General features: G+C 47.3%; 2 protein-coding genes across 2 annotated transcripts in view; one reads left to right on the forward strand and one right to left on the reverse strand.

The window, feature by feature from the left end:
- The window catches only part of POLR1A (RNA polymerase I subunit A), a 604,540-nt gene extending 603,356 nt beyond the window's left edge, over window positions 1-1,184 (reverse strand). Inside the window, exon 1 of the mRNA XM_085642615.1 lies at window positions 969-1,184. Coding sequence (XP_085498741.1) covers window positions 969-1,063 — 95 coding nt within the window. The 5' untranslated portion in view covers window positions 1,064-1,184. The remainder of the gene's footprint in view (window positions 1-968) is intronic.
- A 646-nt stretch (window positions 1,185-1,830) lies between these two features.
- Window positions 1,831-16,183, forward strand: part of MRPL35 (mitochondrial ribosomal protein L35) — a 55,763-nt gene continuing 41,410 nt past the window's right edge. Inside the window, exons 1-2 of the mRNA XM_085642616.1 lie at window positions 1,831-1,948; window positions 4,860-4,909. Coding sequence (XP_085498742.1) covers window positions 1,866-1,948; window positions 4,860-4,909 — 133 coding nt within the window. The 5' untranslated portion in view covers window positions 1,831-1,865. The remainder of the gene's footprint in view (window positions 1,949-4,859; window positions 4,910-16,183) is intronic.

A 16,183-nucleotide genomic window follows, 5' to 3' on the forward strand; every position in this document is an offset into this window, starting at 1 on the left:
AAGTTACTATATCCTCTGTATTTCTAGGAAATAGAGGTTGGTGGAATAAGAACAGTGTTGTGAAAGTTTCTAACAATCAAGTTAAGATTTTCAACAAAATATACACAAACAGATGTGATGATGACGGGTTTATTTTTGGTCCTGACTTGGATAACAACTCTAATGCAGATAATGTCATCATTAATCCTGCTTTGAGTTCTACAATAGACTCCCCGAGTCAATCTTCTATCTCCATGGATGTTGTATCTAAGCGTGATCATCGCGTTTGCAAGATGCCACAAAAATTCAATGATTATGTATTGTATTAATTGTTATTATATTATTTTTGTTTGTTTATGGGGGGAGGGTATGTATTATTCTTCATTATTTGGTATTTTGTACTGTTTCTTTAATTTCCATGATTCTAGGTTAGAACCAGGGTTATGTCATGTATGGTGGGATTCTACCAAGGCAGTTATCTGCTGACCTTAAACTTGTCAAGTCGCTTTCTTGTCAGCCTTGCTTCCCTGTAATGTCCTTTATTGAATGTATAGCCAATAAATCTGCTTTGGATCATAACAGCGTCATCTCAACTTTGTGGATAACCACCTTGCTACAGAAAGCCCTTAAAATGTGTTCTACAGCTGCCTTAATTACCTCAGACTGACAAATAAAGTAAACGGAAGACAAAAATGCCATGAACACGTACAATCTCATAGAAAGAGCTACTTAAGAATCATGTCCGGGCCTTTGCAGAATCTTCAAAATTGAACAGACAGCCGATATCTTTCTATGGGAAAGGTGGTAAGCCCAGCGAGAACCATCAGGTACCTTCACTTCTTTAGTTTACAAGGGACACTATCGGCACTTTTCAGCACTGATTCAATGTTTTTAATGGGAAAGTGCCGGCACTTCTCAGCAGCAAACAGATGTGATGCAAGGAGTACCTAACTGCACTTCTAGATTTCTAACTCAAGAGCTGCCCTCACCTGATCTCATCGGCTGAGTAGATCCCAAAAGAGATCCCTTGCAAGCGTCTCCAAGGTATGTCTTTGCCGACCACCATGGTGGCTGCCGGTGGCATCCGGTGTTATACTACCAAGAGAGAAGTCACCGATTTACATGTTGAAAGTTAGCAACAAACATGCCCAGGGCACATCCACATGGAGCTATGGTACTGGACTGGATTGCTCCATCCTGTACGTGAACCGCGGGGGTGCCCGTTTATGTCCTTTGATACCACCAATGAAAGTAGCAAGACGATATTATCAATTGTCGTGCTATACAGTCAATTAATATACTTTGGGGTGTAATGTTTATAAGATGTGAGACTCTCGTGTTATGGCATCATATATCATGCGCACGTTTACTTCCCCCACCCCGCCGTTAGAGCAGATAGTTGCGCCCATGTCTGTCACTGTCCATGTCCCATTCACCGAATCATAGACATAGAAAACTTCGCCAAAGGGTGAGGGAGTAATAAGCTACCCTCGGTTTAACGGCCATCTTTAAATATGTCGAGATCAACTACAAGTAAACTATGTTGAACTTCTATTAAAAAAATATTTGAATGTAACGTTGTTGGTTTAAAAAAAAGGTGAACATAATGTGAATTTTAACAATTATTGGCACAGTGTTTGCAGAAGTAATGTATTTCTTATATTAAACTTTAACTGAGAACATTATGTTTTTCAATTTTATATATTCGTGTGTTTTTGAAATCCAGTTAGTAAATGGTTGTATTTCTCCTTATATAGCTAAAAAGATACGTCCTCTAGGACGATTGCGATGTTTACGCTCCGTGGGTCTACTTTATCCAATCGTTTATCTTCGCAGCTATCTGATAGGTCGGACAATGTTTCCCGACAGGCTGTGCGGCGACAGGCATGGCGGTAGCTGGTGCCGTTCGCTTCGGCTTGCTGTTGAGCAAAGGTCGGTGCTGGTCACAGGCTTTGAGGCTTGGCACCAGGTGAGCTATGTAATTGGAATAGCGGTATCCGGGGGCATTGTTACGGAGCATTCGCGGTGACCCGATTCCGATGTGATCCCATTGGACAAACTCCATTGGAAGGGTGACCTTTGAGTTAGTAGCGGCACGGCTTACCTCTAAGTCGGGTGCTGAAAATCTTGTCTGCTGTACCTTGTAGGGTGTGTGTTCAGAGCAATGCTTTAAGTGGTAATACTGAAGTGAATCTACTCACTATCCAGTGTACTTGTCTGATTTTAGGAAGTGCCGGTATTTTAAATGTGTTGTTGTATAGCTCAGAAATCCTGGTTCTCCCCCTTTCAAATTAAGGCATTGGAGGTACTCAGAACAGTGTCTGTAAAAAGATGAATGAAAGCTCAGCGTAGGCAAGATGATTGAAGAGACCCTATTCCACATGTAAGCAAACCCACGAAGTGGCACGTACTTTTGATGCGGATCCCAACAGCTAACTGCTTGCTGTCCTGTCCTTGCTAATAATATAAATTAGCAATACAGAAATTAATATTTAGTAAAGATTTACCTAATGTCACTAATGGTCCCGATTGCCGAGCACCGTACTCTCTGCACTCTCATGGCCCTACATCATGGCATTGCAGTGTTTGTGTGCCATCCAGGTAGTGTGTTGGGCACCCGGCCATCATTTACCTTATTGCTGTAGTATTGTGTATGATGAGTTAAAGTCACGATCTCAGCATTTCACGATATAGTAAATTAACCCGCACCAATTAGGTTAAACGTTATTAGTCAGTGGAGGCTATGTTAATTGAAGTGAAAGTAGCTGGTTAGGTAGTGCCCAGGGTGATGCATACCTAATTTACAAGAACGTCCGAAGCGTTCCACTGCACCTTTTTCTGCATCACTCCCCGGCAGGGACGTTGCAGATGTATCTGTCCCCTTCCCAGCAATCGTCTTTAAGGAGTCGGCTGCCGCTCAAACATCTGGAAACCAATGAGCTTTGTTGCTCCATGTAACTTTTAGCCTCGCGCACTGGAGCATGGGTTACGTGATAAGCATTCTTTGCAAAATTTTCTTTAGATTGATGAATTTGCAGTGGGCTACACGTGCCTCAGATGTCAACTGTGTGGAATGATATCTGGGACTCAGCATATTGCCCTTTTTATCTTGCCAGTCTGAGAATTGCATCCCTGTCTTTATAGTTTACCAATACGAGCATTAATAATCTTTGGATGATGTCCAGGCATTGGTCTGTATGAGCCCATTTATGTTCAGTATGTGTTTCCATCTTTCCGCAGACTTTCTGTAACTTTTTGTACAACTACTCAGCAAGCTACAACTTCCAACAAAAAACAGCTTATTTTTAATCACATAGGCGAAACCTAATGCATTTACCAATGCTTATTTGTTAGCGTATGTGGGTTTTCACTCCTCGTCTTGTTTGTGCCTCCCCTGGATCATGGACACATTACTTGTGTACTTCCACTGCTCACTTTTCACCCACATTTTTTTTTATTTTTGTTTAAGCACTCCTCCAGGGTATGTTTGTTTTTCCAGCTATCTTTTTAGTACTTCTCTCCACCATGCTCCGTGTGCCTAATCCTGACTACTTGCTGTCTCGCCTATGTGCTTCTCCTTGTTGTTCTCTTGAATATTTGCTCCCCCAGCACTCCACTTTGCTGTTCTCCACCCTGCTACCTCCATTTGCCACCCGCCTCCCAGTGTCCCCTTCTTGCTTTCATCCACCCGTGCCTCTATGTTTCTTCCCTCACCTGCATTTCTTCCACCACTTTCGAAAGAAAAAACCTTTAGCTTGTTTTTTTTCCTTTTTGGTTGGAAATCCAACTCTAATTGGTATTAAAAAGCTGTGTGTATGCACATCTACTATACCTGCCCTGTCCAATACCTTTAAAAATATATATATATATTCTTTAGCCATGCTACACTGCAAACCATTGGCAAAGCCAATAGGTCACAAAGGCAATACCTATTGGCTTTGCCAATGCTTGTTTTAATTTTGTGACTGATAATTCTGATGACTAAATTAGCTACTTATGAAACCCAGAGCTATTAAAACAGAGGGCCAAATATATTATAGCATTGTTGATACTTTGTTATACTGGCCACTCTGTCTTATCAACTGTAGCATCAGAGGACTATTTCTCAGCAACCAGACAAATCCTACTCCTCGGTGTTGGCCTAAGCAAAGCCCCTTATAATGACATTGGTTACTAATAGTATGGAAAATCTAGCATCTAGGGTTTAACTGGTATAAGTGTTTGAACCTATATTTGGGTCTCAGAAGGTGGTAGAACCTGCTTCCTGTATCATATATTTACTGTTCTGTAATTTATCCACAAATAAAAAAAACACCTCCTATTTTAAAGATATGGCAGTGGCTGAACCGCGAGTATAATTTACAGTCATGCTGCATCTGATTTAAAAAAAAAAAAAAAAGAGAGAGAAAATTTGCCCTACCACCTGCTCGAGTAAACGTTCAGGGCTTGGCTCTACTACCACAGAAGGTCAAATGCCAAAAAGGGAATAACTTAGTTTGAGTCCAAGATCTTTGTGGTACTTGGCACATTGTTAGTAAACAGGGTTCCTGATACTGGCTAATAGCTATTGACCACCCCAGAGCCCCAAAATAAAGGCCTCCGAGTAGACCCCTTCCTAAATATCTGTGACTGGTTTGACTTGGTTGTCTGTACACACTTTAACTGTGACTCTCAACTTCAAATGGTACTTCTGTGGATGGCAGCAAGAGATGTGTGAAGTATCTGGATTAAGGATGCATAAATAGTGCCATTTCCTTCAGTGCACCAGCACTGCAATTTTATGAAATCTTACTGCAAATAATTGATATGAACTGTTGGAGCATTATCTTATTGCCTTTCACTATAAGAATATTTGATTGCATATTGTTTCTCTTTTCTAGGCTTTGCTCTGGAATTCCAAATCTTCATGCAAGGGCAGCGGTCACAACAGGTATTTCGTCGTAACACCGTGCTGGAGTCAGATGGTGGTAATGGTTTGCAAACTGTGCGTCCATAGGTTAACAATGATGCTAACAAATCTGCAAGAATAATTTATCATCAAACAAAATTAAAACAATTTTTACATTCTAAGCAATTGTCTATCTTACAAGAACTCCATCAGCCCTTTTCATTTTGTTTTTGCCAATTTATTTTTTACTTACTGCCTGTACCGTTTGACAACCTATGGTAACGCCTCACAGCTACAGAAAGAGATAGACACACTCTTATTTAATGACATTACCATGGCATTTGTATGATAAATGAGCATTGCAGACCCATCCCTTTTACCCTTAGTATTTTAAACTTGATTTCCCCAGTACTGCTAAGCCAATGGAGGCTATCTAGGTGAAAGCCATATTGACTGTCTAGTGATCAGGGCTTGGTTTGAACAGTGACTAAATGTGTGCAGGCAAGCTTGGAATTTTGAATAGTGTATATTTTCCTCATTTTCTTTCTGGGTTCTTCTAAGTAGAGCCCTGTTCTTTTGTCCAGTTGCTTCAAGGCAGTTTTGAGATGATTGAGTTTAGATGTCCCTGTTTGTTCTTTACAGTAATCCTGTTAATCCTCACCCCCCTTATGCTTCTCCTATGTCACTTCCTCACGTCCTCTTCACCTGACCCTCTTTCTTCCTATTACAATACGATGGTTTACAGTCTACCTTTCACCTCACTGTGATCTTCTTATCTGTTCCATGTGCTGGATTTGTATTTTGTGCCCCTGGGTTCTAGTGTGTTATGTAAGAATGCTAAATATCTAAATTTAATACAATTAATTGTAGTCTGAATATGGTACCGTCTCACCAGTGGCCTGTGTCTAGATCATAGTGGATTGAGGTTTTTTCTAATTGTATTTTAGATTTTTGTTAACTATGCTGTTCCTTAGGGAACATAAGTGCACTTTACAAAGTATCCATAGATTCCTTGAAAAGGAGAAAGTAATACAGAGAAGCCATTGGAAAGAATATGAAATATCAGGAGGGAATAAGACATTGGTTGAGATGGAGCCAGCACGGTTGAGTTTTCAGGCGCTCTAAATTCAAGCAGACCTGGTTGGGTCCAGGGGACAGTTGAAGGGAGTGCCAGAGACTGATTGTGACCCAATAGTCCAGTGTTTGTGGGAGGAGTGAAGGGATTTGTGAGCCAGACAACAGATTTTGAATTGTATTCTAGCTTGGATCGGTAGGCATTAGTTTAAGAAGGGTCAACATTTATCGAATTTCCTCTTCAACAAGATCACCCATGGCGTGAAAGCCATTGTTGATGGTAGGACTGTGGGACCCGAGCGAAACAGCATTGCTTTATTCCAGGTGACGGATAATTAGTGCACAGGCCACCAGTCTCAATGGGTCAGGAAATGCTTGATTTTTAGCAAGGCATTAGAGAATCGATATTGTCTCCCTAGTTGCAGCCCATCCTCCTTTAGTAGAATTCCTTTCCTTTCTGTTTTTTAAACCATGTTTTTTTGCAGTAAATGCCTGATTGTAAATTTTTCAAACTACCTAAAATAATAATCTTATTCTCCTTATAATATGATGTGCTCATAAAGGCTAGCTCAAGAAAACAGTCAAAGGATCCTGAGGTTCACGGATTTAGAGTGACTTAGAATGGGAGAGGGTCCCCCTGAAGTGCCACAAAGCTGAAGTTCCATTAGTTTGTCTGCTTTACTAGCTTAACAACACTTAATTAAAAATGTGATTGCCGGGGGGCGTGGCCTAGCTGCGAGGCAGGATGGACGCGTAGTGCCTCGGCTCCGCCGATAACCTCCTCCCGTTACACTATCCTGTAATTAATCCTGGCATCTTCCGCCTCCCCTGGCTGTGCCGTGACTGGAGGAGCCTGCCCCGGCTTGTTGGTGCCCGGCGCTGCCAATACCTTGAAGTTGCGGGTCCCGTCACCTTTGGCCCGGGGGTGTTCCTGAGGCAGGGGACTGAAGTGCGGCTGACGTGGGCACGCCGCGATTGATGGGCGGATGAGAACTGCCGGAAGCTCCCGGGGCAGCGGTGGAGAAGCGTCTGGGCTACGATCGCTGCCAGAAGGTGGGGGGGTGCATGCCATGTTGATCATCGACGCTGCCCCCCCTCCCCCCCTTCCCCACGGCGCGTCGGGGACATAAGAGAGGCGGCCTGAGTGCTTGGGAGGCGTCCGCTGCCCCCCTCCCCCGCCGTCTGGAGGCCTCTCCGGAGCCCCTGGTTTTGCTGGCCGTGGACTGCGGACGTGAGGCTGCTGGTGGTCGCCGAGGCGGCAAGTTCCACGGGGGCGGACTGCTGCGGGCTCAAGTATCGGGTACGGTGCGGGGGCGCGGCGGCGGGGGATCTCGGTCTGAGACGCTCTGGCCTATGCTGCCTCTTGGCCGATGTGCTCTAAAGCCCCCCACCTGAAACATCGGCGGCGAGACTTGTGCCCCTGGCGCTGAGGGGGGCCTGCCACTCGCGACCTCCTGGAAACACTGACATTCTGGTGTGTGGTGACTCCCCGTTGCGCCTGCCGTTCGAGCCACGAGTGTATAATGGCTGGGAGCTTGACGAACTTTGGTGGACTGGCTGTCCCTTACCGGGCCCCCGCATACGCGAATTGACCAGCCCTTCCTGGTTGGGAGTGGTTCATTGCGGACTTGTTTGCCCAGCGGGGGGCGCGGTGTGCGGGGAGGCGCCATCTTGCACCACAGCGCGCCAGTGCTGGGCGCAGGGTGCCCCCCCTTTGGGGCGGTGTCTGCTGCGCTGGCTCGATTCTGACCTCCCTCTGATCACTTCGGGAAAAAGCAAAACGGAAAACAAAAATAACCGCCCTCACCGCCTCCATTGGCCTAACAGGGGGCTCCAGGATGTCTAGCGCTAAGGGAGCCAGGGCATCCCAACAAAGTAAACTGGATCGGTACACATGTACGAAAACGGACCTACCTGATAAGAGTGCAGGGTGAGGTGCCCCAGCATGGCGCGGAGCAGGTCCAGTCTGAGCCCACGATGAAAGACCTTATGGCAGCCATCACTGGCGTTCGTGCATCCGTGGACGCTCTATCCTCAGAGATGACGCTGATCAGGGCGACTTCGCTAAGTACAGGGAGAAGGTGCAGCAGCTCGAGCTCACCACAACGGGACTCCTGGGCGATACCTCCCAGCTCCAAACCGAGATCGCGGAGCTGCAGGCCTTCCGGAAAACAACAGAGGACAAGCTCGACGACTATGAAGGGAGGATGAGGCGCAACAACGTACGCGTCTTAGGGGTGCCTGAAAAAATGGAGGGCCCTGCCGTCGACCTCTTCATCGAGAACTTGATTTACGACCAATCTACAACCTAAAGGCCTCTCCAAGCTCTTTGTTGTTGAGAGGGCACATAGGGTGCCGGGGGGCCGCCCGGGGCCCCGCCTCGCCCAATTCTGGCCCGTCTTCTAAACTACAGAGACATTATCCTCCAGACTGCTAGGGTTGCCCCCCCACTCCGCCTGGATAATGCCACCATTACTTTTTTCCCGTACTTTACTTGAGGGGTCCAGATGCGTAGGCGCACGTTCCAGGATGTTAAAAAAAGACTACGAGCCAATGACCTAAAATATGCCATGCTCTTTCCTGCACGACTGCGTGTGGAAGTGGAGGGGAAAACGTATTTCTTCGATCATCCGGACTCCGCGTCGGAGTAGCTGGACGCCCGGGGGGGCTCTCCGGGGACATGCCTCATCGGACAACTGAGCTGCGGAGGGTGGCAGCATTGAACCGCCTGTGCGAAATTGGTGTCATGGACTCCTACTGTGGGCAGCGTCTCCTTGGGGGGCGCCGTGGCGGGGCCGGGTGCGGAACCGGGTGCCTTTTTCAGATACTACCTGACATTGTTCGACCTATCCTCCCTAAATAATGATGCAGATGTATGTATACCTGGGAGTGAGGATCAGGGCACTGTTACTGCCTTCCCCCCCCCACGTTCTTCCTTTAGCTAGTTTTTTTCTTTTCTTCCTTTTCCGATGGGCGACAGGCACTCTGCAGCTTTGGTTTGTATGGGCAGTTTGAAGCCCAGATTGCAGGGAAGCAGGGAGGGGGGGGAGTTGGGAGGGATTGTTGCTTCTTTTGGTTGTTCTTATTGTTCACGTCATCGACATGGTACCTAACTGCAAAGCACCAGCGTCTACACTACGGACACGCAAATGGGTATGCAACGTAACAAGGAAATTAAAATCTTGAGTTGGAACGTTAACGGATTGGGGGATCAAATCAAACGTAGTGTGGTGACCCAACACATTAAACGGCTTTCCCCCGATATTGCTCTCCTCCAGGAGACACACCTGATAGGTAACAAATGTGGGGCAATGTGCAGATGGGGATACACTATGGTGGCCCATGCGGGCTTCACGTCTGGATCGAGGGGTGTGGGAATCATGGTTAAAAAATCTTTTCCGATGTCAATTGTTTCAACCTACATAGATGACATTGGGCGATACGTGGGTGTGTCAGGTACATGGGAGGGCCGAACCGTAACCCTCCTCTCAGTTTATGCACCTCCAGGGCTGCAGTTGACAACGCTGACGGACCTTAGTGCTTTGCTACTTACATTACCTGTGGTGCAGCTTGTCATAGGCGGGGACTTCAATTCGGTCGTATCAGGTGTGCTAGACAGACATCCACCGCGCCTCGTACCCCTAGCGGCACATTCGTTCTCTAATTTCCTGGACGCAATGGGCCTAGTGGATGCCTGGAGAACTTACCACCCAGATAAGATGCAGCACACTTTTTACTCCCATGCACATTGCAGCCTCTCCCGTTTGGACTATATCATCGCCCCCGCCTCCCAGATATCTAACATCCACGAGATCAGACACTTACCTAGGGGCATTTCTGACCACTCCCCCCTCTGGGTTCACCTCCTCCTCGATCATGCGCAAGTCGGTCGTGTCGCCCCCATAAACCCGTGGCATTTCAAAAATCCCAAGATACGCAGGGAACTGGTCAAGTCCATCGATGCCTATTTTCTAGAAAACGAACACACCGTTAACTCCCCGCAAACACTCTGGGAAGTTTAAAACTGTGATCCGAGGGCAGGCTTTATCTCTCATAGCGGGTGCAAGGAAGGAAAGGTTGAAAGATATCTCCGACATAGAGCATAGAGTCCACAGACTGGAGAACTCAGTTAACTCACACCCCACGCCCGAAAAGCTACATGAATTACGTCTCTGTCAGGAGGAATACAAGGCCTTGGTAACTGATCGCGCCAAACTCATGGGGCAAGAAAAACTGGGCCGTATATATGACGGGGGCGACAAGGCGGGGAAATTAATAGCCTGGCTTGATCAAAGAGAGCGTGCTAGCCGTCTGGTGCCAGAGCTGCATGGGACAGGCGGTCACTCCGTTACAGACCCCCAAGATATAGCTACTCAATTTGCAGCCCATTACTCGGTGGTGTACAGGTCTGTGGCCCCACACACGCTGGAGGACTCGGTCGGGCTTCTAAGAGATATCTCCCTCCCGACCCTATCGGAGACTGATAGCCAGTTCTTAGACAGCTCACTCTCTGCTGAAGAAATCGCTCTGGCAATTCGAACACTCCGACCCGGTAAGGCGCTCGGCCCCAACGGTATCCCTATCGAGCTGTACAAGCTCCGTCCTGACAAGCTGGCACACTATCTCCGCTCCATGTATATTTCCAGTCTTGAGACGGGGACGCTGCCTGTAGATCAGCGCCTTGCCACCATAGTCACCATATATAAGGAAGGTAAGCCCAAAACGGATTGCGCTTCCTATCGGCCCATCTCTCTCCTGAACGCCGAGCCCAAAATCCTAGCTAAAGTGCTCGCTAACAGGCTGATCAAGGTGATAGGGGACCTTGTCCACCCTGACCAATCAGGCTTCATGCCTCGGCGCAATACTGCCCTGAACTTGCGCAGGGTCCACGGAGTATTGGGTAGGGCCCCTACCATACGTGAAGATGCCGTCATAGCGTCCTTAGACGCTACTATGGCCTTTGATACAATTGAATGGCCTTAACTGTTTGCCGTCTTAACGAAATTCGGACTTGGCCCGATCTTTATTAGTTGAGTGAAACTCCTCTATGCTGAGCCCATGGCGCAGGTGGTCGTTAATAATAAAAAATCCGCCCCATTCGTACTTGGTCGTGGTACTAGACAGGGCTGTCCCCTCTCTCCCCTACTATTCGCTCTGGCCCTCGAACCCCTTGCAGCGTGGATACGAAACGATGTCATCCGCGGGCTAAAGTGGGCGCCGGGATGGGAAGATCGTATATCCCTCTACGCAGATGACGTTCTCCTTTATCTTGCCTCCCCCAAGAGATCCCTTATTGTGCTGCTCGACATCCTTGACGTCTTTGGCAGATATTCCGGGTTCCGGATAAACTGGCAGAAGTCTCTCATATATGTCCTCAGTGGAGACTCCCCGCAACTACCTCGCAATTGCCCGATGTCTGTGGCCAAAAACGGATTCATCTATTTAGGCATCTTTATTTCCCTTGATCCAGCTCTCCGATACACACGCAACTTGATCCCACCCCTACAACGACTTAAAAGCGATATCGCACACTGGAGGAAACTGCCAATCTCCATATTGGGCAAGGCTGCGTTGTTCAAAATGATGTCCCTGCCTCGCTTCCTCTATGCACTCCAAAACACGGCTGACCCTGTACCTACCTCGTATTTTAAAGAGGTGGAAGGCCTGCAGAGAGACCTCCTTTGGGATGGACGGCCTCGAATTGCCCTACCAAAGCTCACGCTTGGGTGGTATGACAGGGGAATCGGATTGCCGGACATTAAAAAATATTATTGGGCTGCCCATCTCATAGCCATTAACCACGGCACTTATGGCCCCCCCCCCCCGACGCCCCGGGTTTCCGTACGGACCGCTGGCTCCTTCCCGGCGGGACCTACGGCCGAGCATTATACTCCGCACCGGGCGGGTTTCCCTTAACAGGGCCCACCAAGCACACGGTTAAGATATGGCACGACGCGGCAAAATCACTGGGTTGGGCAAACAGACTACCGCTAGCGACCCCGCTGTGGAACTCACAAAAACTAGGGTACCTGGGCGACTCAAAGGGGTTTGACAAATGGGACCTTATTGGTATATCTGCTATCGGCGATCTTTGGGCTGCGGAGGCAGTCAAGCCTTTTAGCACACTCCAGACTCAATAATCACTTGCTGATTCAGAGTTGTTTAGGTACCTTCAGGTCCGACATGCGCTGCAGGCCGCGATACCAAGGGGTGATGCTTTACCACAATACTCCCCGCTGGAGGACCGACTCCTAGATGGGTACCTACCTGAGCGGGCCATATCCCTTACGTACAAGAAAATAATTAACAATATGAGTAACCCCCTGACTCTTCTGCGAGAGAAGTGGACCGAGGACGGAATGGAACTGTACGACGAGGGGTGGCAGGCAGCGACCTCGTCCCCTAAAACGGTAGCAATTTCGGCACGACTCCGCCTAGTACAGTTAAAAATCCTGCATAGAATATATATATAACGGGGCCTCAATTGATGCACATGGGGGGGCACACAGACTGGTCCTGTAGGGGGGTGTGCTCCCAGCCGGGCATTTTCATAGATATCCTTTGGCACTGCAGGTTCATTCAGGAATACTGGCACAAGATTCACTCAATCATTAATGAAACCCTAGAGATTGAAATCCGGCCGGAGGCTCCTAGATGCCTCCTAAACATCTGGGAACCCACAGATCTCAATGCCTATGCAGTACAATGGGTTACACTTGCTTGCATGATTGCAAAGAGAAATATCGCCCAGCTCTGGGGGGCATCCAAGGCACCTACAATAACAGACTGGAAAAAGGACCTTGACTGGTGTATGCAACGAGAAAATCTGTATTCATTGCAAGGGGCTGCCCCCAGAAATGGTCCAAGATTTGGACCCCCTGGAACTTGTATAGAGGGGAAATATGTACCCCCCCCCCCCAGACTTCAAGATGTAGATGTCTCCCCCTCTCCGTGACTTCAACAATGTCGCTACACTTTGTATTGATAATTCCTTGTGCTTGCATCTGCCTATGCTGTACTGCTGTGATACTATGCCTTGATGTCGGTGTTTTTTCTTTAAATAAAGAGTTTAAAAAAAAAAAGGTTAAAAATGTGATTGCCACTTGAAAGTGTTTGAGGAGCTGTGTAATTTAGTTACATGTGCTGATCCTTCCGTCTCTGTGCATAACACACTTCAGCTCTGATCTTCTGAAGCAGTTCTTTCCTAATAATCTGCCGGAGGGCTGTCTGTTGCAACTTCCCTTAATGCATGTGAGGCATTTCCAGACTAGGAATATTTGCCTCAGATTTATGTGCAGAACATAGAACCGTAACTTTTGTTAGTAATCTCAAATAATATACATCTCAAGTAAAATATCTTAGCTACTAGATGCAATTGTAAGCTCACCAGCGATGGAATTCAGCTTCAGTGCATCACAAGTGAACTCCATCAAGATGTCGGATTAGTTGGTGCTACACCAGCTCTCCACAAAGTCGAAATATAGCACAGCAAGCAAATTTCTCCACTACCACCACTTGTTGAAAGTACAACCCAAAGCAAGCAATTTATTAATTTTATTACTTCAAAAAAAAAAAAAAATTGTCGTGGCAAAGTTTAACTATGGTTTCAGCCTTATCTTTACACATGTATTGAAAAAGCTAACGTGCCTTTCTCACCATAACACCCATAAAACCATACTGCCATTTTCCACATTTGCAAAATCACACTACAGTACTGTAATAGCCTCCTTTTGCACCTTGCCACTAAACCTTTGAATACTAAGTCATAATTTGTGGGCAGCAGAGTTACATCACTGGACCCCAGCGGGGGTACAAGACGTGGGGGACCTCTTTCAAGAAGGCGCTCTTATTCCATTCCAGGACCTCATAGTAGGAGAAAATATACCTCCAGGGCAGTTCTTATTGCACAGAGCACTCATAGCCTCATTAGCATCCAAATGCGGTGCGCTCGCCCAGGAGCCTCCCATACCTCATACCTTGCAGTACCATCACGTGATGGGGAGGGGGAAACACCTTACGTGCTGGTTCGCATCCTCACTTCAACATACGGAAGCAGATCTCGCTCGTCTTCGGCTTCACTGGGAGGAGGCCCTGGGTAGAGCGTTTACTGATAGGGAATGGCTAGCTGCCTATAGCGGTCCGACCCGCATCCCACGGAATCAATGGTTCCGACAGATACAATATTTCATACTGCACCAAGCCTACCATACCCCAGTCCAAATAAAGAGGATCTTCCTCTGCATAGATGCGGCTTGCCCCCGCTGCCGACAATTGGATGCCGACTTGATACATATGCTTTGGGGATGCTCGGTCCTGACTGACTACTGGCACACCGTGACAACCACTCTCATAAGCTGCACAGCCCGCACCATTCCCCCGACATGGGAAGCTCATATACTGCACCTCTTTAGCAGGAACAAGAAATATAGAGCTGCCACACAGTTTCTTGACCTAGGCCTAATAACAGCCAAGCGCCTGCTCACCAAGCGCTGGAAATCCCCCTCCACCTCACCCTGTTGCTTGGCACCGGTCCTTCTCCAACTGGGCGAGGGCGGAGGGTGCGGTGCTGCGCAGAGAAGATCTGCTTGGCATTCGTATGTTCCCCCTGGCGCCTCAGTGGGATGCAGTGGTCTCCAAGCTTTCGGGGGCAGACACAGACATGGGATCCCTGCCTGCATCACAGAGGGCTATCACTCAGGTTGCCCCCTCACCGACGCGACTTAGGTCTGACACCAATACCCAGACTGCCATTACCCTTCTGTCGTGGCATGCAGCGGAGTCTTAGGGGAGTTTGAGGTCCTCCAGCAAATTTAACTATGGCGGCAGGTCTTGCGCGACTCTATCCTATCCTTCGTTCGCTTTCGTTGCCCTCATTTTTGTTGTGCCCTATGTCCCCGGTTACGTTTGAACTGCACTGCTCCTGCATTACTCGCACATTACTCGATGCTGCGACTTGTCAACACCACTCTCTTTCCTGAGATATTGCCGCAAGCTTTAACGTAATTACCGCGCACTGAATGTTTCATGGTCATGTAGCTATCAACTCAGCTGTACACTGGCAATCTGTTTTCTTCCCCCCCCCCCTTTCTCCGCCTGTTGCATAAGTGGTGTCCCACCTATATGCCCTGCTAATTATATTCTTCACATATTACCCAATGCCGTGCCTTGGCAGCGCTACCCCCCCATTTCTAAGGGCATTGCCGTAAGCTTAGATGCAATTAATGTACTCTGAATTTTCATTGCCAGGTTGTAATCAGTCCAAGTATGCCTAGCCGCTGGCAATTCATTTTCTCCCGCCCTCTCCCCTCCCTCCCTTTTTTTTTTTTGTTCCTTTCTCATTTACATGAGTGCTATTATGACTACGTTTTATTGAGCAATGTGCAAAAACAAACAAAAGAAAAAGTTAATAAAAATGATTTAAACAAAAAAGTCATTTGTGACACCGCCAGTTTTCTCAGTCTTAACCTCTTCAGGCATCAAACACAGTGGCATTTGATGCATGACACATTGTGTAAAATGTATCGCTCTGTGAGTTTTATTTTCTAGTGTTACAATCCTTTGGTGGCTTTCACCATCCAGTACATTCTGGCTTCACTCATTGATTTCATGAAAGGCACTGTTTTTCCTTGAGATGCGGTCTTTTTCTTTCCAGATACGCTTGAATTGCTCCTCCTTCAACTTTAAAATTCCCCTAGAAGTCATTATTGGCCCAGAGTTCTTTATGATTAAGTTTTCCAGTTTAAAGTGAAAATGTATTCAAATAACCTGACAAAACCGAAATTGGCATTTTCGGTGTAAACTGTATTACACACTGACTGAACATTTCAAGAAGGTTAGTGCATATGCCTTTTGGTCATGTAGGCCTTCAGCAGTGCCAGGCAAGGCTGCAGAGATCCTGGGTGTGGGGGAGGAGGGGGTACAGTATGCTGCAGCCCTCCTAGTGGCTATCTCTACTCTGCACAACCATTCACTACTGTGACTCTCGAAGATAGGCTCTAACTTTAATCACTGCACTCTTTCTTTCTTGGGGACAGCTCCCCAAACTCTGCAGATCTAGTCTGCTCCTGTTAGGCCACAAAGGCTAACCCTGTCCTCTCCAGCTACCTACAGCCCGTGACTTCAGCTGTTGCTGGTTCTGCAGGCAGCAACTATCCATGTGACTGTTTTTGGGCTTTCATTGCGTTTCTCCCACTCACTTTCACCTAATAATGTCTTAAGTGCTACAATGCTGTGCTCTTGTGT

The sequence above is a fragment of the Triturus cristatus genome, chromosome 2_2 (genome assembly GCF_964204655.1).
Source record: "Triturus cristatus chromosome 2_2, aTriCri1.1, whole genome shotgun sequence".
Classification (NCBI taxonomy): Eukaryota; Metazoa; Chordata; class Amphibia; order Caudata; family Salamandridae; genus Triturus; species Triturus cristatus.